Raw genomic sequence first — 23,338 nt, forward strand, 5'->3', positions numbered from 1 at the left:
CTTCTGGCGGAGATCTTTAGCGATTCTGTCGAGAGCTCCCAGACACTGAGCCCACGCCGAGCCCCCCTCAGTCAGGTCATGCTGGGGGTACATCTCAGCCAGCCACTCTGAACACAAACGTCAACAGATGCATTAAAAACTCACCCACCTTAAATGGGATTTAACGGTGGAGTCAAAACATTGGTGAGGCTGAGGCGTCAGGTGCGTTCACCTCGCAGGGCCTCCAGTTTGTTGGGGTCGAGCTGCTGGACACCCCAGAGGGGGTCCCTGCAGGACAGGGTGCTGATGGGAAAGAGGGCACGGAGCACCGGCACCACGGCTTTCTGAGGCTCCGCCTCCTTAAACGCCTCCATGTACACGGACGTGGGGATCCAGACCTTCCGCGTCGCGCTGCCAATCATCACTGGGGAAAAAAGGGAAGGAGAAAGAGGAAGGAAGGAGAAAGAGGAAGGAAGGAGAAAGAGGATCGAATAACTGCAAGAGACCGAGAACATGAAACTTAAAGCAGCGACATGCAGAAAACGCATCGAAACAACGAGAACACGGAACACACACACACACACACACACACACAGGGAGGGGTGGGGGTGCTGGAGCCTACCCCAGCGGCCGTTGGGCAGAAGGCAGGACACACCCTGGACAGGTTGCCAGTCCATCGCAGGGCAGACACTCCCTCACACTCTCCCTCACACTCTCCCTCACACTCTCCCTCACACTCTCCCTCACACTCTCCCTCACACTCTCCCTCACACTCTCCCTCACACTCTCCCTCACACTCTCCCTCACACTCTCCCTCACACCTGTGGCACGTCCAGTTGGCCTGACTGCATGTCTTTGGACTGCGGGAGGGAACCGGAGAACCCGGAGGAACGCAGAACATGAGATTTACACTGTGTGCAGTGTGCTTAGTGTGACGAATCAGAATTAGAATCCTTTATTGATCCCAGAGGGAAATTGCGGCTGTTACAGTCGCAACTATTTATATAAAAGAATAAACACTAATAATTTAAAACAGAGACATTTGCAATACGTACTCGAGAGTTCAATACAGTGAAGGAGCAGTGACATAACTATTGCACCTCTGAGTTACTACACAATTATTATTATTATTATTACACATATGAACAGTAGTGTTTGGTACAGTATGACGCACTGAGGGAGGAGTTAAGAGTGAGGAGGTAAGAGTGGCTTCCTGCGGCGCTCTGTGGTGCATTTCAGTAGAACTGAGCTGAAAATAAATAAATAGGTTTGATAAAGCAAGTCCATTCGTCTTCAATCTCTTCGCCTTTTCGGAGCTACTAGAGAGGCCAGACTGCGTTGCTGTGACCTGCAGTCTGCACGCCAGTTCGTTGAGAACCAGGGCTTTCGCGCCGTGTCGCAGACGTCCCATCTCGCAGATATTTCACTGACCGTCCACTCTCCACCACGAGACGACCGTTTTCTAATTGCATCGCAGCCCCATGAATCGTAATTAAATTGAATCATGAGGTGCCGAGAGATTCCCACCCCTACTGCGTGTTTATATATATATATATATATATATATATATATATACACAAATATACACACACACACACACACACACACACACACACACACACACACGCCGCTTCTCCTGCGTGCCACAATTTCAGCGCAACCCTAATTAAAAGTTAGCAAATTAAACTTCAAAAGGTACCATGCCTTTGATTAATGGCACCGTCTAAGCAGCCAGTCGCCTCTTCATCTCTCACCTTGTTTGCCCTCTTCATCAGGAGGCGTGTCCACTGCATCCTTGAGCTCGCTGGCTGAGCGCGTTTTCAGCCTCCTGTCCAGCCGAGGAACTTTCTTCGGGACCTTTGCAGCTTTTGGCTCCTCCTTTATTGCGAAACTCCCCTTTTTAGGCTGGAGATCTGAGTCGGGCTGCTCTGGCCGAGATCCCCTTTTAACCCTTGCTCCCCAGCAGCCCCTGCTGTTCCCTCGACCGCCGCCGTGGGTTCTGGTGGTCCTGCTGCTGTAGGTGTCAGGTTCAGGAGGGACTGCAGCTCCAGGGATCGGCTGAGCTGGGTGCCGCTTCCTGGGGTGCCTGGTCTGAGGTGAGGGACCCAGACGCTGTGCGAGGGACCAGGAGAGCTGACCTGCTCGCAACTCGCGCTGAGACAAAACAAAGCCAGACAAGGTGACCAAATCAGATCAAGCAATCAGATTAAAACGGCCGATTAACGGAGGCTCTGCACGAAATCTGTTCCACCACATCATGTTCAAGTTCAGAACTGAGGCCCAGTGACACGGCACGTCACCTCGTCCAGTGCGCGCCGAGTCATTCTGTACTAATCCGGGTAGAATCAGCCCACAACTCCCACAACAAGGGGGTTCTTGACTAAAGAAAACGGCTCTATGTAGACCCACGCACACTCACGAACCCTTTGCATGGTGAAAGGGTTCTTCGGATTGATGGAGACTGTGCTGTACATGGTTCTATATAGAACCTTTTTCCAAAAGGGTTCCAAGCAAAAACACTACCATGATACATGAACATACTCTGTATTCTTGTCCCTACACCCTTAAAAAGAGTTTTCAAGGGTTCTTTAGTAAAGGCAGAATAAGGAGTTCTACATAGAACCACTTGCTGCTTAAATGGTTCTTTGCATGTGTCTTTCTGAACATGGTTCTATACAGCACCAGAAAGGGTTGTTCTACTGTTACAAGCTTGATATTATAACAACAGAAGAACCCTTTTGGGTGCTACATAGGACCTTTTTATAAAAATATGACCGAGAGAAAGAGAAAGAGAGAGGGAACCATCTACAGCACATTCTGAAGAACCCTTTCTTGATGCAAATAACAAAGGAACACAAATCATGCAAAGGGTTCTTTGAGTGTTCATGGTTGTATACAGAACCATTTTCTTTACTGAAGAACCATGTGTCCTTCTTCCAAAGGATCTCTGGAAGGCTCTGCACCAAGTAACTGTTGCGTTAAGTAAATATTCTTTGATCTTTTTTTAAATAAACTTGATTGAGTTGGTAACGTGTTCAGGATCAATAAGGAGGACCCTGCTAAGCCACCCACACACACAAATGCGTTTCTTATAGCCGTGATGTCTGCTGGATGTCTTGAGATTTTCCTTCTGATTTCTGAAGAACGGAGAACTGGCAACTTCTCCAGCCACAGGAACCAGTAAAGCCTTCTTCTGAGGAGCTGAACGGAAACTCCTCAACTCCTAAACTCCAACTCGTTCCTTCTCTACTGCACTACTGGGGCTGAATTGGTTCCACCCGAGGAGGCTGTGCGCTGTAACTTGACCAGCAGTCACAGGATTAAATTGCCACAGAGAGCCTGGGCTGAAAGTTTATAGCCCGGATGTTCGTCAGCGTTCGACCGCACTGCAACCTGGACGCCAGTTGTCTTGGGTCCGCTTCACCATGAAACCATGTAAAGTAACATAGACTCCAACTGGATGAAGGAACTGAGACGCCACATTTCTTCAGTCTTCAAATCTGCATGTTTTGAAAAGTGCTTTAGAAAAGGAAAAAAAGACGGGGTTCCGGGGCACGGGTGCCGCAAACTCAAAGTAACGATTCCAGGCTGGGAGTGGCCAAAAATAAATGATAATATTCCCAGAAGAAAGAAAAGTCCAGGCACACAGTCTTAAAATATGTATAAAAACGTGCCGACCGCGTCATCAGGACACAAAACAATTGATATGACATTCTATATATGGTTCTACGTACAGAGAACTCACTGTTCTGCCTTTACTAAAGAACTTTTTTTATTCCTCTCTTACGACTGTGTGAATTTCTTTGTTCTGGGATTTTTTTGCACATGCCTTGTGGATGCGGATGGATTTTTGCATGGAATCGTTACTTTTGCTTTAGGAAAGGATTTTAAAAGAAAAGGCAGCGACTGTGTCCGCTCAGTACAGCAGCATGGTGGCGGTAAGTGTCGGGGAAAACACACAGTACCTCCTCTGGAATCTCCTGCTTGCTGCATCCACAGGTGACGTAGTGGTTTGACTGAAGATGGTCAATCTTCTGCTCAAGCCTCTGCACTGCTCCATGCAGGAACTGGTGGAGATAAAGACAGACATTCCCTGAAGGTGCTTAAGTGGACTGTTATTCGCCTGAAGGACAAGGAACTGATGTTCAGCTACAGAAAGGTTCAAAAGGTTTTACACAGTCCCAGTTAACTTGACTAGAGGGGCTTTGTGAGCACAGAGAAATGACTCGTTCATCTCCTGGGTCCATTTTCTTTTTAGCCAGGTTGCATAAGGAAAGGTGACTCTTTAGGCTATATGCAAGATTAAGTGGCCCTTATTAGTCCCACAGCAGGGAAATTTCACCTCCGCATTTAACCCATCCGTGAAGTGAGACACCACATACACACTAGGGGGCAGCGAGCACACTTGGCCGGAGCCGTAGGCATCCCTATCCCGGGGAACAGTTGGGGGTTAGGTGTCTTGCTCAAGGACGCCTCAGTCATGCACTGTCGACTCTGGGGATGGAACGGGCGACCTTCCGGTCACAGGGCCGGTTCCCCAACCTCCAGCCATTTCTCCATAGAGAAATTCTGGTCATGGTATTAATACAGCATCTGACTGGCTGAAGCACACAAGATAAAGCATCTGTGCAACTTCCTTCAAGTAACCCCAGGTAGCCCACATTGTTCGGATTGGATGCTCATTTCCTTCCTAAAACCACCAGTGAAGCTACATGTGTCCTAGTTCCACATCTATTGCTGAGGATGGCAAACTAGTGATAAATGTACTGGATCTCTTTGTTTAATTCTAGTCCAAATGAATATTTACTAAGTATTTTAATACGAAATTCTTAAACCAATCCAAACTAGTAATCACACATGTAACATAGCTTAGACTCGGCAACACACAGTACGGAAAGTTGGCATGGAACCGTAACCAAAGGAGCAGCCCACACTGGAAAAACTCATGTTCTTTCAGGCTTTCGATTTGTTTACATTCTGCACAGCGTCCCAACTTTTTTGGAAATGGGGTTGTACATTTACAGCATTTGGCAGACACACTTATCCAGAGCGACTTACAACTGGACCGTTTTACACGGGCTGGTGAAGGTGGAGTCAGGACTCTTACTGGTACAGGGTGGGGTGCTGCCCAGGCAGGGGACTGAACCCCAGTCTACAGCATCGAAGGCAGAGCTGTTATCCACCACACCACACCACACCACACCACACCACACCACAAGCTGAAAGGCGTTCCGGTTTGACTCACCCTGCAGTGGCTCAGGACCTCTAGCAGTAAATTCTCCTCTCTTTTGTCACCTTGGGCTCTCTCCTGCATGAGGACACATTAAGAACAGCATATAAGCACAAGAAACCACTTCAGTTAATTTCGCAGTGATGCTCCAAAACATGAGACTTAAAATGGCAAAAGTCTGGATCTATGCATACGGACAATTATTAAATACATTAATCTACATTCCAGGAGCTCAGAGACGTGAGAGTAGTAGTGTGAAGCCTTTTCTATCTGAACAAAACTCAAATCTATAGCTCTGATTTAAAATTTCTCACCTTCAGGGTAACCAGAGCAACAATTCAAGTTCCCCAGTTTCCCTTTAACGCTCTACTGCACGCATTATGAGAGCAATTTAATAAATAAATACATTTTCTTGTGCATAATGGTTCTTGATTTATTTTTTTATGTGAAACGGGAAGAAATGATACAGATCCGTGTTGCCAGAGGTGGTCAGACCTGGCTTGTGACTGGCTAAATCCATTCCACTGTCACACAGTGTTGCTTGTAGGCAACAAACATTTTTTAAAATTCTCATTAAAAAAAAAAAAAAAGATGATACTGAATTTGAAGTACATGCTTTTTATTGACCTACTCCTTCCTTTATTGTTAACCCTGTTGTCTTTAAATATGTATGTCATTGGAAAGTGAGGAAATGAGTTTGTTGCCCTGGGGCAACACTGTGCAATAGAGGGTTAAGGGCACGTTCAATTAATATAGTGGCTAGATAACTGACACACACACACACACACACACACACACACACACACACACACATTAATCACGTAAACGGCACACACACACACACACACACACACACACACACACTACAGACCAGTCGAAAATGGGCCACAATACTCCAGGCTAATGGTGTTGGTCCTCCACTGACTGAGCTGTAGGAGGTCCTGATCAGCAAGACATTATAGCTACGTTTACACAGCAGGCAAAAGGCCCAAATCCGATCTTCTTCTCCGTGTGCGACTCGGATGTGCGTCTGTGCGTCAGTGTAAACAGCAAAAAACACACTGAATCTGACATTTTCAATTCCGATATGAGACGCCCTCAAATCCGATCCGTATCCGATCTCAGTCTGAACAGCCGGATCGGAATTCATGCCACTTCTACGCCAACCAAGCTCGACATTCGTCATCATTCCACACGGCTGAGACTTTTAGGTCGATAGAGTCCGGCTCTTTTTTTTTTTTTTAACAGCGAGCTTGAACGGATTCTGGGTGATGAGCTCAGCTGACAGCCATCAGAACTTCACGGCCGCTACTGTGATGCTGGCGAAGATCAAACATAAGGACGAGCCTCGTGAAGCCTGTTCTTTTGCGCATGCGGGGCAGTTTAGGAGGAGCTGATCTGTTCAGGCTGATGTCGCATACAGACCACATTTAAAAGATGGTGTGAACAGCCAAAAACATAAATAAATATCAGATTTGGTGAGAAAATCGAATTCGGGCCACTTTTATCTGCTGCGTAAACGTCGCCTTAAAGCTCTTAATGGTGGTTCTCCAGCATGCCATGAGCAGGAACTCTGTGGTCCACGTACAGCTTTAGTTATCTTGGTGACCCAGAAATGCGGTCATTTCAGAACTTCTTTCACGACTAAACAAGAGTCGAATTATGTACTGACGTTTAATTTGGAGTTGGCACAGATCCAAAACTCGATCCTAAGCTCTGGAGGCATTTCAGGTCGTGTGGTTTTACGGCATTTTAAAGTCTTAAATTAGACTGATGACCGAACAGATACTATAAAATCTCTGCATCACATTCTGGACTGCATAAGACCTTTAATAACACGTATATCGCTATAACAAAACCTCGTATCTCCATTTTTGCCATTTTTCAGTTCTTGACATAATTTGAAAGTGTCTGTTGCCCTTTACATTTTCTGGGAATTTCATGATGATTGGCCCAAAAGAAATGACCCAAAATGACTCGTAAAAAATTCTGGTTCCATTGGCTTACATTAAAAGTGGAGTAGGTTTCTTCCTTCTCCTGTAAAGTTCCCATTTTGGAGAGACGAGGTTTTCTTCAGACAGCAGCGATAAATACACTACAGTATAATTCTGTTCCAGAGCTCGGAAGATACATGAGAAAATGATTTTCCATCAGCTGGAAGAGATCCTAATTGTTCTGGACGGTCTGTAACTCGGGTCAGATCAGATCAGTAATACATGCTGGGGCTTGGTCATTGGTCCATGCAGCTGATCTGAAGGATTTTAAATCTTTACTAACCAGGCCAGGGGCTGCAGGGAAGAGAGGAGGCTCCAACCCAGCCAGAGGGCTGACCGCACTGGTTAGGTGAGGTACTGCACACGGTACAGATGCCCCTGCTGCCCCTTCAGCCAGCCCAGACTGGACAGGCACACACGGCCGTTCATTGCTGTCCTGCAAATTCAGACACGGAGCATTTATCAGCGCCAACTTGCAGCACAAACTCAAACTACAGTTTGTTTAACGGTCACTTAAGGATGTCATGGTACCTTATTTTTATTACAGCTGTCAAACAAGATGTTCAGTATTTGTTTCCCTTTTTTGGACACAAGCTTATTTATTATTTCTTCCAAACACGTGATCGCAAATTCCCGGCCCAGAACATCGTTCCCAAACCGGAGCAGGTCGTTACAAATGTGTTCTTGAAGGACCCAGACATCGAAAGTCCATCTCAGAATTCCAAGCCTGTAAGTTCTAGGATTATTTTTTTACCAACATCTACACATCTATCAGTCAGTAGTAACTAACAGATACTTAATATCTAAACCTGTAGTTGTGATTTTCACCTCAAGGGTAGAGCAGAATGTGCTTAAAAGACCAGCGGCCGGATGAACCATGGTGAAGAAAAAAAACAAACAAAACAAAAACAAACAAATTTTAAAAATGTAAAGTAAAATAACTTCTTTATAACTTGCAATGGATCTTAAAAACTTTCTCAAAAGATGCTGAGAAGAAAAGTTTAACTGCAATTCTCAAAAAGTTCTTAAATGTTCTCTTCGAAATAATAATCTAAAAAATATTCCCTTAATCTCAAACATCTCGGCCACAAGCATCGGTGTGTTATGCTTTTAAAAGCTTCCATCGCCAAACGCCAGACGGCTTTCAGACCAAGAAAATCTTTAAGAACTGTCGTCGCCCCCCCAAGAACAGCACTTCGTGTTCTTAAAACTGTTTTCATGAAGGTTCGTGAAGATTAATAATTCATCTTAAGGCTGAAAAGCTTTGAATCCCGCCCCCCCCAAAGTCGTGTACCGGGCGCTGACTGAACTACTTCCGGACAGTCACTTGTGGTTCTACCTCATGTCAATGGCATCCCTTCAGAAGCACTACAGAGCAGGTGCTCTTTTCTTCGATGGGGGATGTTGAGGTAATAAAGTGATTTAAAGCCCAGCACAGGAGCACATGCATGTGCATATGTGCAGATTTGAGTCCCAAGTCACCTTCTTGAACTTTTCTGCACAAAAAAGGAACAAAAAATTGTAATAATTAACTGTTAAAAATTAAGAACCGCTCATCCTTTTTTTTTTTATAGCAGCAAGTCTTGTCTTGACGTAAGCCAGGCCTTGTAATCCTCTAGACCAGAAACAGGCAGCGACACACGAAGCCTTTCAATTCTTCTTGGTGTCCAGACGTTAAAACCAGACAAAAACAAAACGAGCTTAACTTGCGGTTCTTTACATGCACATTTCCTCGGAATAAGTCTCACACGACTTGCCCACTCGGTCCGTCCCCTACTGACTGAATCCGTGCTTGTCCTCCAGGTGTTTGAGCATGTTGGTGGTGTTTCCTCCTTGGCTGGAGACTTTCCGGAAACATGTCTTGCAGACTGGGCGTCCGTCCACGTTAACCGTTCCGTCTGGGTTCTTCGGGTATCCGAAATATTCCCAAACAAAAGATCTAACTTGCTTCGATGGAGGGCAAAGTTCAGCAGGTTCGTTTCCTCCTTGTAGTCCCAACTTTGATTTCCTGTTCGCCTTCTGGAATGAGTGGAAAACACACAGGTCAGACATTTTAAACCCACAAGGTTGGAAAAACAAGCACTGCTGAGGAAAAAGTACTACGTTCCTAATAAAGCTGAAAAATTAGGAACATCTCTTGGTTGGTTAGTGTAGTGGATAACACCTCTGCCTTCAACACTGTAGACTGGGGTTCAACCCCCCACCAGGACAAGCACCCTACACTAAACCAATAAGAGTCCTTGGGCAAGACTCCTAACACCACCGTGGCCTACCTGTGTAAAAATTGATCAGATTGTAAGTCGCTCTGGATCAGAGCGTCAGCCAAAAGCCATAAATGTAAATCTCTTCAACTGTTTTAGTTTGTGTAGTTAAATCATGAACAACAACTGCATCAGTTTTTGTATGTTATTGTGGTAAATTGTGCGAGTTTGTGGTTAATAACACCGTTTTGTGTAGTTAATTATGATTATTCGCATTATTTGTACAGATGCACCGATACGACTTTTTCCCTTCTGATACCCAAACCTGATCCTTTAGTATCGGCCGATACCGAGTACTGATACCAGCACTAGCTCTAGCCGACCTAACTCGCGTGTAAGATTAGATTAAGATTAAGAGACCCTCATTAGTCCCACAATCGGGAAATTTCACCTCCACATTTAACCCATCCGTGCAGTGAAACACCACATGCACACTAGGGGGCAGTAAGTACACTTGCCCAGACCGGTGGGCAGCCCTATCCCAGCACCCGGGGAGCAGTTGGGGGTTAGGTGTCTTGCTCAAGGGCACCTCAGTCATGTACTGTCAGCTCTGGGGATCAAACCAGCGACATTCCGGTCACAGGGCCAGTTCCCTAACCCCCGAGTCCTGATATTTACAGTTACATTTTTACAATAATTTCATTTTGGTGAAAATGTTTGTTCTGCATTACAAATAAAACAGACCCAGCTGGACTAGACGGCATTTACTTGTTGGATTATATTTATCAGATGCTTAAGAAACCCCTAATTTTGTTTATTTGCTGTATTAACATTATATAATTAATAACGAACAATGTATAACAACTTCGATGTTGCTTCTTGGTATCAAACATGTACATTGGTATACCCATCACTGATACCGATACTGTGTTTAAGTGCCTGTATAGGTACCAATACCGATACAGTATCGTTATCAGTGCAGCACTAATTGTGTGCAGTTCATTGTGATTAAATCATGTTATTTTGTGCTGTTAATCACAATCAGATTGTGTTATTTGCTCAAAATTGACCCCACATGGCTTTTTTTAAATCCCCAAAACAGTGCATTATCTTACAGCTACACAATACATAACAATATAAGCTTCATCAGACTGTATTTGCTCCCTTCAGTAATTCAATATAATTTTTCACTAGATTCCATCATAAGAAAATACAGGGCGCTGCAGCTGGGCTTCAGCCTGCCCTGCTTTAGACTGGCCCAACTAGATGAATGTGTCAAAACTCTGGTGTTATTAACGTATGTGCTAGCATTTTAACTCCCAATGACAACCCCGCTAAAACAAACAGTCTGAAAACAAGTTTACCTTGAATTCTTCATAGGCAGAGAAATGGCAGAACTGCAGGTGTCGTATCATCCTCCTCGGATCTTGGCTCGACACTTTTCTGGCACATATTTTGCAAATTGGGGACCCGTCTTCTTCCACACTCCCATCAATGTTTTTGGTAAGGCCAAAATATTCCCATATTGGAGGAAGGGGCTGCTTGTTTGGTGGGAAAAGTTCTGGGAGTTCTTCAGCACTGACCACCTTTTCCTTCTTCTCTGGTATCTAAAAACGTATCAAATGATTACATGATTAGCCAAGTTGGTTTTAAAAAAAAAAAAGCTGAAATTATTTTTTAGAAAGTACCTTGAGATCATCATAGAAATCTTTATGATGATCCCTGAGATGCGCAGTCATATTCGCGGTGACTTTCCCTTTGTTTGACACTTTAGAAAGGCAGATTTTGCAGATGGGGTAGCCGGCGCAGTCGGCTGGACCCTCCGTGTCCCTTAGGTAGCCAAAGTATTTCCACACTGCTGATCTCACTCTGTGCTCTGGTGGGTGTAAATCTGGGAGTTCAGTGGCACCACCGATTGTGAACGGGTTGACTTCCCTCTGAACCAATTAAAAACAAACAAATAAACAAACAAAAACAAACATGATGGTTGGGTTACTCAACTTGATTCAGTTCATATGATTTCAGTATATACCTGCATACTTTGTTAGCCCCCTTTCATCCTGTTCAATGGTCAGGACCCCCATAGAGCAGGTATTTTGGTGGTGGATCATTCTTAGCACTGGTGGTGCTAAGACCACTCAGACCAGCGCAACACACACTAACACTCCACCACCACCACGTCAGTGTTCCTGCAGTGCTGAGAATGACCCACCCCCCAAATAGTACCTGCTCTGTGAGGGTCCATGGGGGTCCTGACCACTGAAGAACAGGGTAACAGAGTATCAGAGAAACAGATGGACTACAGTCTGTAACTGTAGAACTAAAGTTCACCTGAACGTCAGCATAGACAGCATTGTGGTTCTCCTTAAGGTGCTGCATCATGTTTGCTGTGGTTTCTCCCTTGGAGATCAACTTCCGGAAGCAAAGTTTACAGATCGGAGCGCCGTCTTCCTCAACAACCCCCTCCTCACTTTTCCGATATCCAAAATACTCCCATAACTTCGGGTTATAGGGACCGCTTGGTGGATGGAGGTCAGTAGGCATGCAAACGTCCTCGAACGTCTCATTTGTAACTGCAGACTGAGAAGGAGACGTTGGTTTTAATCTCAGTGAGCGTCCAGAAACATAGACTACAAACACAATGTCCACATTTAACAGGCATACTGACCCGTATCTCGTCGTAGGTGACTCTGTGATAGTCTTTGAGGTGTTTAAACATGTTTGTTGTACATCTGCCCTTCGAGGCCACTTTCTGTTGGCACAGTTTGCAGATGGGATAATCATCACAAACCACCGAGCCCTCGGCATCTTTTAAGTATCCGAAATATTCCCAGACAGGAGAGGTAACGTTTTGCGTTGGTGGATGAAGCTCCGGGGGTTCAATGCCCCACTCGGTTCTTAATGCGGTGATCGCCTCCTAAAGAAACAGAGATTAAAGCAACATCAAGCAAGAGTCATCAAGCTTCACGTCGATCAGACTTAACTAGTTTTTTTGCCATTGCCAACTTTTACTCAATGCTTGGAACTGTGTTACACTTACGTTTACAAGCAGGTACTCAAGAAAAAGTGGAGAAGGGATCGCGAGGAGTGGGTTTTTCAAACAGAACGCACTCTCCATTAGCTTCGCTATGTAGCTGTCAAACTTTCTTTGACAGATTTCAACATAAAATCCCTAAATTTTGAGAATAATTGACTTGTCTGGCTATTCTCACGTTTCTTGACGTCCCACTGTACAGTCGCTGCCATACTGATGCCCGAATCAGGGAGCGATCACGCTCGTCGAGAATGACGAGACCAAACAGAACTTTAAATCAGTGTTTTCACTCCAGGTTTGGAGCCGCTGCACTGTATAGTTCAGTGTTTCTCTTGGCTATTCACTCCTCATTCAGCTCCAGAAGGGATTAATCAGCTAATGATATCAGGTATTTAAACCAAGAAACCACAGTTATGCAGTTCAGGGGTTTCAGGACTGGAGCTGAACTCTGAATTTAAATCTCCAGAAACAGACAGTAAAGCTATACTGGCGGTCTGCAGATCTGTTCGGGGAACCACTGTTCATCTCTCGGCTGATAACATCATCTAAAGTTCTCTAAAGGTCTCCATTGATCACATCTGATTAGCATTAGCTGATGTCGTTTCCCTCCTATGATGAGTTTTTCTCCTCTTCATGCAACAACATGAGATCCCTGGCGTGAAAAGCCGGTGGGCTTCTGTGCGTTTAAATGCTTTGAGAGATTCTGCGAATAGGGAGAGGGGCTGAGTATGAGATAAACACAGATGTCAGGAAAACACTAATTTGGTAGCTTTTCCACCAGTTTAAGTGAAACCAGGAGCTCAGGGGAACCTGTAAAAAGATCTCAGACTATTTTACAGACTTTGCCAAGGTCACGTTTTTACGTTTTTCTCCCAAAGTAAGGAGAGTAATTTTAGCCGTCTTTCACTTCTAGTTACGGTCGCAAAGCCAGAAATTCGGTCCCAAATATATCGGCCACAACAATGTCACATGACTGAAACCCGAGGACAAACTTTGCTGTATTACCTTCGTCTTTTGTCACTGCTAGCTGTATAACCCTTAGCTTGCTGTCTTAATTAAGCTGATAAAGTAATGGAATGGGCCTTATGATGGATCCCCGCAGGGAAAATGGTGAGGCCAAATGGATGAGCGCTTGTTAAAGCTGTAAGAAATAAGAACTAAGAACTAAAGTAAGAATGGATATAAAATAAAACTCCACGAATGAAGCCACGAGTTCAGCCATCAATTATTTTCACCCAGCCCCGCCCACCTGATTTCAGCACTCACCTGGACTTCATCAAACACAGACTGGTGTTTCTTCCGCAGGTGCCTCAGCATATTGGTCGTTGGGGTCCCGTCCCCCGAGGCTTTCATCAGCTTTCGAAGGCAGATTTTACAGATCGGAGCTCCGTCGTCTTGGAGGACTCCATCTGCGTTTTTGGGATATCCAAAGTGATCCCAAAGCTTTATGTCGTTCTGACTGTTCGGAGGAAAGAGCTCGAAGGGTCTGTAGACAACCTTTTTTGCTACTGCGGACTAAAACGAATAAACAAACAGATCAATACATCTGCACAGAGATGGAAACAACAGCAGGGGTAACTACGTAGCTTTACTTCGTGGAAACAAGATCAACTGTATCTGAACACAAAGAGGAACCCGATTAACTTCACCTTGACTTCTTTGTAAATGTCCAGATGGTACGCTCTCAGATGAATCAGCATATTCGTTGTGTTGTCTCCTTTGGCCAAAACCTTCTTCTGACAGATCCTGCAGATTGGGAAACCATCACACAAAATGGTGCCATCTGAGTTTTTCGGGTATCCGAAATATTTCCAGACCGGGGACATCGCGTCTGCCGTTGGCAGGTGAAGTTCCAGTGGTTCGAGGTCAGCTTCGGCCCTCGCAGGAATGACCACAGCCTGAGACGAGTTGAGATGGGAGCAAACAACAGAAACTTTGTTCATTGTCAAACTGCAAAGAAAGATCTGCACTGGCTGCCTTTATCTCTCAAGACAGATTTCAAAACTCTGCTCCTTGTTTTTAAGGCTCTAAATGACCTTAAAGCACCTCACAGCACGCGTCTCGTTTATGTTTCAATGTGTGATCTGCAGATATGGACCCTCTACAAATACCCTCCGTAAAATACAGAAAACATGGACCCAGTTATTCTACTTCTAAACTGCGGAACTCAATTCCACCTTCGAATAGTCAGTCAAGCTCAGAGCATATATTTGAGAAACGTCTCTAAGTTGGAGTTCAATTACAATCTACTTCTCTCTGGTATTTCTTTAGAGCTTGATCGGTTTACATGCCGTCAATAATCCAATCATAATCAGATTTCTACAGTTATCCAATTATTCAAATGGTCATGTACCCAAACTGGGGGAGGGGGAGAGAGAGAGAGAGAGAGAGAGAGAGAGAGAGAGAGAGAGAGAGAGAGAGAGAGAGAGAGAGAGAGAGAGAGAGAGAGAGAGAGAGAGAGAGAGAGATGTATGTGTGTGGGGGGGGTCATTCAAATTAACTATCACTTATTATGCAGCTCTTAGTGGAGAAGCCTTGTTTGAGTCAGATTTGCACCCTCTGAACAAAAAAGTCATAACTCGGGAAATGTTCACTCTCTCGCTTAACCGGATAGATGGTGTGAGATTAGACCCCTTGAGGATTATTTTGGTGTAATGTTGTGTGTATTGAGAAGAAAATGTCTGAGTTATGACGAGTCACACACAGAGAAAATCTTGAAATAATCAGATTCTGATTTTGAGAAATTTACATGGGAGTGAATGGGGCAGTTTTCTGTGCCTAGTGCCAAACAAGTGCTCATAACTCTGAAGCTAATTGATAAAATGATGAGATATTTTGAGGTTTCAGAAAGGACAAGTTTCTCTACTATTTAAAACTGAAATGGAATTTCTAGGTGAAAGTTTAAGGATTTTGTCTGAGACTGAATGGCCTGCTGTGACGTCATCGATGTCAAGTTAGAATTTGTGGTTCTGAAAATCCCGTCATTCATTCTTATGGGAGGTTTTTAATATTTAAACTTAATTTTATTAAAAAGTACCAATCTGATCGACTCCAAAAATACATAGCACAAGTCACAGCGCCGAGACCTTCAAAACACAGTTTGAATGGAGTCTGTACGTTAAGCGGTTCGCGCTGTATTAATCGCAGAAAAGTGTGCAAGAAGAATAAGAACAAGAATGAGAGATAACAATAGAGATAACAATAGAGATAACAATAGAGCGCTTCTTCAAGCACTCTAATAAGATGATAACAAAACGTTTAAAACGTGGCAACATTGCCAAACCAATTAAAAACTAAGACAACTTACCTTGATTTCATCGTACGTGGGTCGATGATAGTCTCTTAGATGTGAGAACATGTTGGTGGTATTTCCTCCTTTAGCCGACACTTTCTTCTGACACAGTTTGCAGATGGGAAACCCGTTACACACAACTGACCCTTCTGCATCTTTCGGATACCCGAAGAATTTCCACACTGCCGATTTCACCTTGTGTGTTGGAGGACAGAGATTTGATGAATCCATGTCTGTCTCCCAGGTGAACGAGCTGACCACCTCCTGAAAGAAACGTTAAACCACGTTAACATCTGGACAATCCTTAACTCCCCTGCGGACAGCCTGCTTCCGAATGCAGATATTTTGCTATGAATCATTTTTACTGTCCAGCTTTCTGATAAACACATCATCGTGACTTCACCTCAGGTTCTGTGTAGACGCTGCTGTGGTTCTCCTTGAGGTGTTGGCGCATATTTCTTGTAGTCTCGCCTTTGGAAATTAATTTCCGAAGGCAAATTTTACAATACGGAGCGCCGTCCTCTTGAAGGATCCCCTCTGCATCTTTCCGGTATCCAAAATGCTCCCACAAGGGTGAGTCATGTTGACCACTTGGCAGATGGAGGTCAGCAGCGGTGTAAGTATCCTCAAGGGTCTCATTTGTAACTGCGGACTGTGACAAAAACATTTACTGTTAGTTTAAAAACGTTGAAATCTGATTTCATCTCTACCAAATCCTTGTTTTGCCATTTTGTTAAATTAGTGGAAATGTGTAATTGCACATCATGTGGGTTGGGCTTTGGACCCCTCCCCTGAGGGGATGAATCTGATTGTGTGCTAAAAGAGAATTCAAAGAGAACTCAGTCAAAACTTGATATTTTCTGAGGATGTGAGAGAAAAATCTATCATGATCTTTATCAGTACAATGTTAAGTATAAATTTAAGACTTTATCATGAGTGACATCAATAAGTAAAGACATACGACGCTGTCTGAAAAATTCCTGGGAAATACTCATATCACACACACACACACACACACACACATAAATACATACATACACATACACATATAAATAAATAAAATTTAACAAAATAAAAACCTTAAATGAACAATGCAAGACAACTTTTGTTAAAAATCGACATGCCTACTTACGCGAATCTCATCATAGATGGTCCTATGATAATCCTTGAGATGTTTGAACATGTTAGTCGTGTTCCCTCCTTTGGAAGCCACCTTCTTTTGGCACATTTTGCAGATTGGGAAGCCGTCGGACACGACTAAACCTTCCGCATCTTTCAGGTATCCAAAATACTCCCAAACTGGAGATGTGACATTCTGCGTTGGTGGATGAAGCTCTGCAGAGTCGTTACCTCCCTCTGCTCGCAAGGCAGTGAGCGCCTCCTACAACAGCAAAACAGGATTTAGAGCTTTCTATTTTTTAATAAGCGGCTTTATTGTGATTGTATGGCACGTCCACAACAAGCCATGACGCACTAAGAACTGCACCCAAAACACCAAAAGATAAATGAAAAGAAAAGCAACACAACACCGGCAGGTTCGAGTGGAACTCACCTGGACTTCGTTGTACACCAGTTCATGTTTTTTCCGAAGGTGTCTCATCATGTTGGAAGAGATGGTTGCACTTTTGGAAGCTGTGGTAAGTTTCTGAAGGCATAGTTTGCACACCGGTGCTCCGTCATCTTCAATAACACCATCTGCATTTTTGGGATATCCAAAATGATCCCATAACCTGGAGTCGATTTCGCCGTTTGGCGGAGAAAGTTCGGAGGCCTTGTAGATCTTTTTTTCAGTTGCTGGCTGGAGTGAAAACATTTCAGACATGTTAAATACTATTTTTTTATGCTCCTTCCTTAAAGACATTGTTCACGGGAATACTATGTCGAGGCTACAGTGCTTGAGAGACGCCTGGATTTTAAACCAGAATTGAACGGAAGTGAAATGGGATTAGGCTTACCTTGATCTCTTTGTAAATTTGCAAATGGTGAGCCTTTAAATGTAAAAACATATTTGTTGTGTCTCCTCCTTTGGCCTCCACTCTTTGTTGACACATTCTGCAGATAGGGTAGCCATCAAAAACAACGGATCCCGCCGTGTCTTTCAGGAAGCCAAAATATTCCCAGATGCGAGATAAGAGGTTTTGAGTTGGTGGGTGAAGGTCTGGAGCCTCGAGTCCATCTTCGGCCCTTGGAGGAACAATTGCAGCCTAATGAAGACAAGAAGAAGAGTTATTCCTCCAACAACAACAACAACAACAACAACAACAACAACAACAACAACAACAACAACAACAACAACAACAACAACAACAACAACAACAACAACAACAACAACAACAACAACAACAACAACAACAACAACAACAACAACAACAACAACAACAACAACAACAACAATGGACGTGTCTGTGACGTTAAAGCCCACCACTTACGTCTTTAAATAAAAAAACAAAAGATAAAAGAAAATACATAAAACACTAAAAGTAATAAAAACAGAGCAATAGTAATAAATGAGCCATGAAAATATGATAAAACTATAATAATCCAGCGTTGCTATCTGTTGCCACTGGCGATGTTGTTACTCACAAACTAATAATTCTGATCGCTACTGTGTCCATTTTAGTCGCAGTCTGGAGCTCCAAAATACCCCTTTAAAACGTCTGATTGGGAAGAAATTTATTCTACAGCAATATAACAACACCAAACACAGCTGAGACGGTCAAGATGTACTGCTGATGTTCTCAGAACTATGGATTGACCTCCCCAGAGTCCAGACCTCAACATCAATGAATGTGTTTGATTACTTCAGAAAACCAACCAGCTTCCGAGACTGAACTTTGGAGGTGTGGACTTGCTTTGGGTCCCCCCCCCCCTCTTCACACATTGGAAAATAAATATCTTGCACTTAACGGTCATTTTTACTGGACGTTAACAAATGAAAGCATGGTCTGTAACTTGACCGGAAGTCCAGAAAGCCCATGAGCTGCTGCTATAATTTTCTGGATTATAATATTGAAATAATCATTTTGGGATCTCAAAAACACCTTTAACAACTTTGTTAGCAAGAAAATAACTGAGATCACAAGATAAATACCTCGTTATCTCAAGATAAGTCATCTTCAGATAACAAGTCAACTATCTTGTGATTTCAAGCTAATAAGATAGTTAATTTGTCTTACGATATCCTGAGAACACAAGATGGTTGTTAACTATCTTGTGATCTGCAGATATCTTAAGATAACAACTTTGCTATCTTAAGAACACAAGACGGTGGACTCATCTCAAGACAACAGTTCACAAGATAATGCATCTTGAGAACACAAGATAATTAACTTCTTACAATGAAAAATTATCTTGAGATGACAAGATGGTTATCATCTCAGGATAACACTCCAGACAATCATAACCCTAACTGCCTCTCTGGGCTTCCGTACTCTTTTGCACTCTACAAACTTACTACAGCGCCCATCACTTCACACATCTGAGACGATAACACTTGGAAAGAGTGACCGATTTCAGACAAACGCTGTTACCTGAACTTCTGCGTACACCATTTCATGGCTTTCCTGAAGGTGTTTCATCATGTTTGATGTGGTGTCACCACTGGAATCCAGAGTTTGGTCACAGATCTTACAGGTTGGAGGACCCTCTTCTACTGAGGTTCCCTCAGCGTTCTTGGGGCTCTCAAAATAATCCCACAGTTTAGAGTTAATTTGAGCGTTGGGTGCAGAGAGTTCTGAAGAGCTTGAAGATGTGCCAGCACCTGCAACTACTTCGTCTGAGAAACCCGGCTGGGGAACAGAGAAAGAAAATAAATAAATGGTCTGATTTCAAGCAACTATCAAGCCTATTAACATAGATGGCGAATTTACCCTGATTTCCTCATAGACTGCTTTATGATGATCCTGGAGATGTTTGAAGAGGTTGGTCGTATTCCCACCTTTGGCAGCTACATTCAATTGACAAATCTTGCAGATGGGAAAGCCGTCGCACACAACTGTCCCGTTTGCATCTTTCAAGTAACCAAAATATTCCCAGACCACAGACTTCACCCTTTGTGTTGGTGGATAAAGCGCTGGAGGCGCATGTCCATCCTCCTCTCTCAAACAATTCGTGGCCACCTGTGACCATGAAACATTCAGAGTTGTCAGCAAATCAATGCAGGCGAGAGCTCTGCCATCTGCTCAGTATCACAGCGAGTACCACGCGTGGATGTGTGAACACCTACCTTGACTTCGTAGTAGACCGACTTGTGCTTCTTCCAAAGATGCCTGTATAAGAACTGAGTGTTTTCTCCTTCGCAGGACACTTTGCTTCCACAGATTTTACATAAAGGATGTCCGTCCACCTGGACAGTTCCATCTGCATCTTTTTGGTACCCAAAATGTTCCCATACAGGTTCAAGAAGATCTCTTGGTGGGAAAAGTATGGACTGCTGGTCTGTATTTTCGGCTTGTCCTGGAATTTCGCCGTCTTCACCGGTTTCACTGTCTTCGCCGGATAGCTTTGGAAAAAAACAAGCAACTTATCACTCGCTGTGCAGTGAGTGTGTTTACACACACACTCAACAATCCGATTATGACCAGATTTCTGCAGTTATCCGATTATTCAGAAGGTCATGTAAACAGCACCGATTTCGTGAACAAAGTGAGGTCTAGAAATCTGATTAACAGCAGATTTTAGCTCCGTGATCAGATTTCTCAGTGCTGTGAACTCGGATTTCTTTCCCATTTCTCAGTCTGAGCTTGTGTGAAAACAGACGGCGGTACTGGAAATAAGCGATCAGCGTTGCAGCAAAACACTTTGGGAGTGAAGCTGAAATCAAATCCATGCTTGACTTAATGAAGGATTTAAATATTCTTCATCTTCTAGATGATTTATGTCCATATTTTCAGGTAAAGTGACTTAATGTTTTAAAAAAAGCCGCAGCATGAAGTTTTATGTTATGTTTACATCACGTCTTCTTTATCGGCTGGTTGTAAAGCAGAAATCTGACTACTGTCTGACTCATGTAGACCTGGAGTTTCCCCACTATCTGATTACTGAAGTGGGTGTAAAGCGTTGATCAGATTACTGACAAAATCAGATTTTCTGCAGATATCCGATTAAGTGCATATAAACAAACTCATTGATTGTTGACCACATTCCACATCACTGAGTGTGTTTACATGCACTTAATAGTCCTGACGTAAACGCAACGTAAAACTCAAACTTCATGCTGCAAATTTTTTTTTTTGTAATTTTGTAACCATGAACACACATCATCTAGAAGATGAAGATGATTAAATCCTCAATTTCCCCAAGCATGTATTTGGTTTAAGCATCACTCCCAAAGTGTTTCGCTGCATCTCGCGGCGACGCTGCTCGCTTATTCACAGGACCGCAGTCTGTTTTCACACATGCTCTGACTGAGAAATGGGAAAGTGTGTGTGTGTGTTATATATATATATAAAATCTCAGATAAGATCAAATATTAAGCAAAAACAAAAGCAGATTTACCTTCATTTCCGCAAACTCAGTTTGGTGATAATTCTGCAGATGTACCATCATATTTGTCGTACTTCCCCGTTGGGTACTAACTTTGCGGAGGCACAGTTTGCAGACTGGGAAGCCGTCAGGCACGACTACCCCGTCTGAATTTTTGAGGTATCCGAAATATTTCCAGACCGCTGACTTGAGAGCAATTTTGGGCGGATGAAGCTCTTCAGGCGTTGCCTGGATGGGCGGGGGCCGGACCCTCTCCTTGTACTGTCTGGGAGCACCGGTTTTAAGCTTCAACTCAGCAAATAAAGAATTGTGGTGGAATTTTAAGTGTCTTAACATGTTGGATAAAATTCCCTGTCTGGAAATGATGGAGCGTCTGCAGGCTTTACATTTGGGGTGCTCGTTCTCCTCGATCACTCCGTCTGCGTTTTTGGGGTAGCCGAAGTAGTCCCACACCGGTGACAGCGGTAGTCTGGTGGGTGGAAACAGCTCAGGCAAGTCGCTTCCATCATCTGCACTTCCCAAAGGCAGAGCATCAGTCGCCAGCTAAAGTGTAAACAGACGACGTGCCATTAGTTCACAGTGACTGACGACAACGTTGTGTATACAAAAGACTTTCAGCATGAAATCGAGCCAGTAGATACGCAAAACCAGCAGCTACACAGACACAACGAGGAGTCAATACAGTGTTTATGAAACCTTGTCTTGTCTGTGTCACCAAAGACGTTGGATTTCTGACAATTACAAGGAGTGACGGTCGTCAGCTGTTTGTAAAATACTGATTTAGTAGTTTTGCGTAGTAATACGTCATTTACAGAAGCCATTCAACTCAAGTGATTCACTTTATTGTAAGGCTGAGCGATATGCCCAAAAATTTTATCAGGTCAAGCAATTAATTTGTCAATATCAATACACATCATGAAAAATGTCAATGAAGTCAATTATTTCTTTGGTTTGAAGGCTGGTTTTTGTTCCAGAGTCATTAACTGCTGTTTTGAACCGTCCCTTATGGTTTAACCAGCGGAGCACTTCATAAACTTTCTTGGGACAGTGGGAGAAAGTTTCTGGTTGGCTGTTTTTACCCGTTGGAAAAGCACAAGTGCAGTTTCTGGAACATTCATAATTTAATAAAGAAACCGCTTAATCTTTAGCTAAAGCCCCCAGCGCAGTCCCTAAACCTGGAAGTATGAGAACGCTCTATTACATCGAAGATTTACCGAACATCGAGGAAAGTCATGGCGATAATTATCGTTATGGTTTTATCGCCCAGCCCCACTACATCAAGCTTCTTGATGGAGCTTGAGGAAAATGCGTTCCTGAAGAAGCTTCACTAAATGTTTTTCTGCTTCGCCCGATTTCACTAAAACTACCAAAGCTGTGAGCACAACGATGATCAATCAGCACTGAGCTGCACTAAACCTCATTAAAACGGACTGATGACTCCGTCTGTGATGAAACCTGCAGCTGGTCAGTTCAAGAGCTGACAAGGTTATAATGATGCAATGTGATGCATCACAGCAACAATAAATACTGCCACACGTCCTGCCTCTACTGCAGGGTTATTACAGTGAACTGAAACTATTAACAATTAAAACTACGAGAGAAAAACGTTTAACAACTGTAAAGTAAAAAAACCGAACTATATAAAACCAAATGTTCACTGCAAAACGAAAAAGTGGAATTACTGGGACAAAAACTTGGTTTTTTTTTTAAAATGCAGTAACATTTCAGAAGAGGTGTTTAATCTCTAGGCTGGGGCAAAAAACTGAGAATACACTGAAATTATTACTTTTCAGAAAATAAGAACTGAACCAAAACTATTAGTGCATTTTAAGGCTAACAAGCTAAACTGAAATAAAATGAAATATAAAACTAAAAATGAAAATCTTTTGAAACTATAATATCCCTGTTCTAGTGAAGAGTGTACACGCTCTTGTGCAAAAGTCTGGATAGCTCTGGTCAAATCTGTTCATTTAAGTGGAAATAGGTGAGCACGTCCTCTAAAGGGAGCACGCTTCCGCACATTTCAGTACACAATTACTGATTATTTGCCAAATTTAACACATGGTGGGGAAAAAGTAAGACAAAATGTGGCCTGTGCAGAAGTTACGGCACATTTTTCAACGC

General features: G+C 43.4%; 1 protein-coding gene across 2 annotated transcripts in view; it reads right to left on the reverse strand.

Moving 5' to 3' along the window:
* Window positions 1–7,950: 7,950 nt before the first annotated feature.
* LOC108440001 overlaps window positions 7,951–23,338 on the reverse strand; it is a 35,030-nt gene continuing 19,642 nt past the window's right edge. For both annotated transcript variants that reach the window (XM_017718683.2, XM_017718682.2), the window contains exons 7-22: window positions 21,227–21,757; window positions 19,956–20,231; window positions 19,600–19,848; window positions 19,261–19,518; window positions 17,686–17,934; window positions 17,283–17,528; window positions 16,863–17,111; window positions 16,134–16,382; window positions 15,746–15,994; window positions 14,088–14,336; window positions 13,705–13,953; window positions 12,073–12,321; window positions 11,736–11,984; window positions 11,093–11,341; window positions 10,769–11,011; window positions 7,951–9,222 (exon numbers count right to left, since the gene is read on the reverse strand). In XM_017718683.2, coding sequence (XP_017574172.1) covers window positions 8,977–9,222; window positions 10,769–11,011; window positions 11,093–11,341; window positions 11,736–11,984; window positions 12,073–12,321; window positions 13,705–13,953; window positions 14,088–14,336; window positions 15,746–15,994; window positions 16,134–16,382; window positions 16,863–17,111; window positions 17,283–17,528; window positions 17,686–17,934; window positions 19,261–19,518; window positions 19,600–19,848; window positions 19,956–20,231; window positions 21,227–21,757 — 4,290 coding nt within the window. In that variant the 3' untranslated portion in view covers window positions 7,951–8,976. The remainder of the gene's footprint in view (window positions 9,223–10,768; window positions 11,012–11,092; window positions 11,342–11,735; window positions 11,985–12,072; window positions 12,322–13,704; window positions 13,954–14,087; window positions 14,337–15,745; window positions 15,995–16,133; window positions 16,383–16,862; window positions 17,112–17,282; window positions 17,529–17,685; window positions 17,935–19,260; window positions 19,519–19,599; window positions 19,849–19,955; window positions 20,232–21,226; window positions 21,758–23,338) is intronic.

Source organism: Pygocentrus nattereri, chromosome 9, assembly GCF_015220715.1.
Source record: "Pygocentrus nattereri isolate fPygNat1 chromosome 9, fPygNat1.pri, whole genome shotgun sequence".
In the NCBI taxonomy this organism is placed as follows: domain Eukaryota; kingdom Metazoa; phylum Chordata; class Actinopteri; order Characiformes; family Serrasalmidae; genus Pygocentrus; species Pygocentrus nattereri.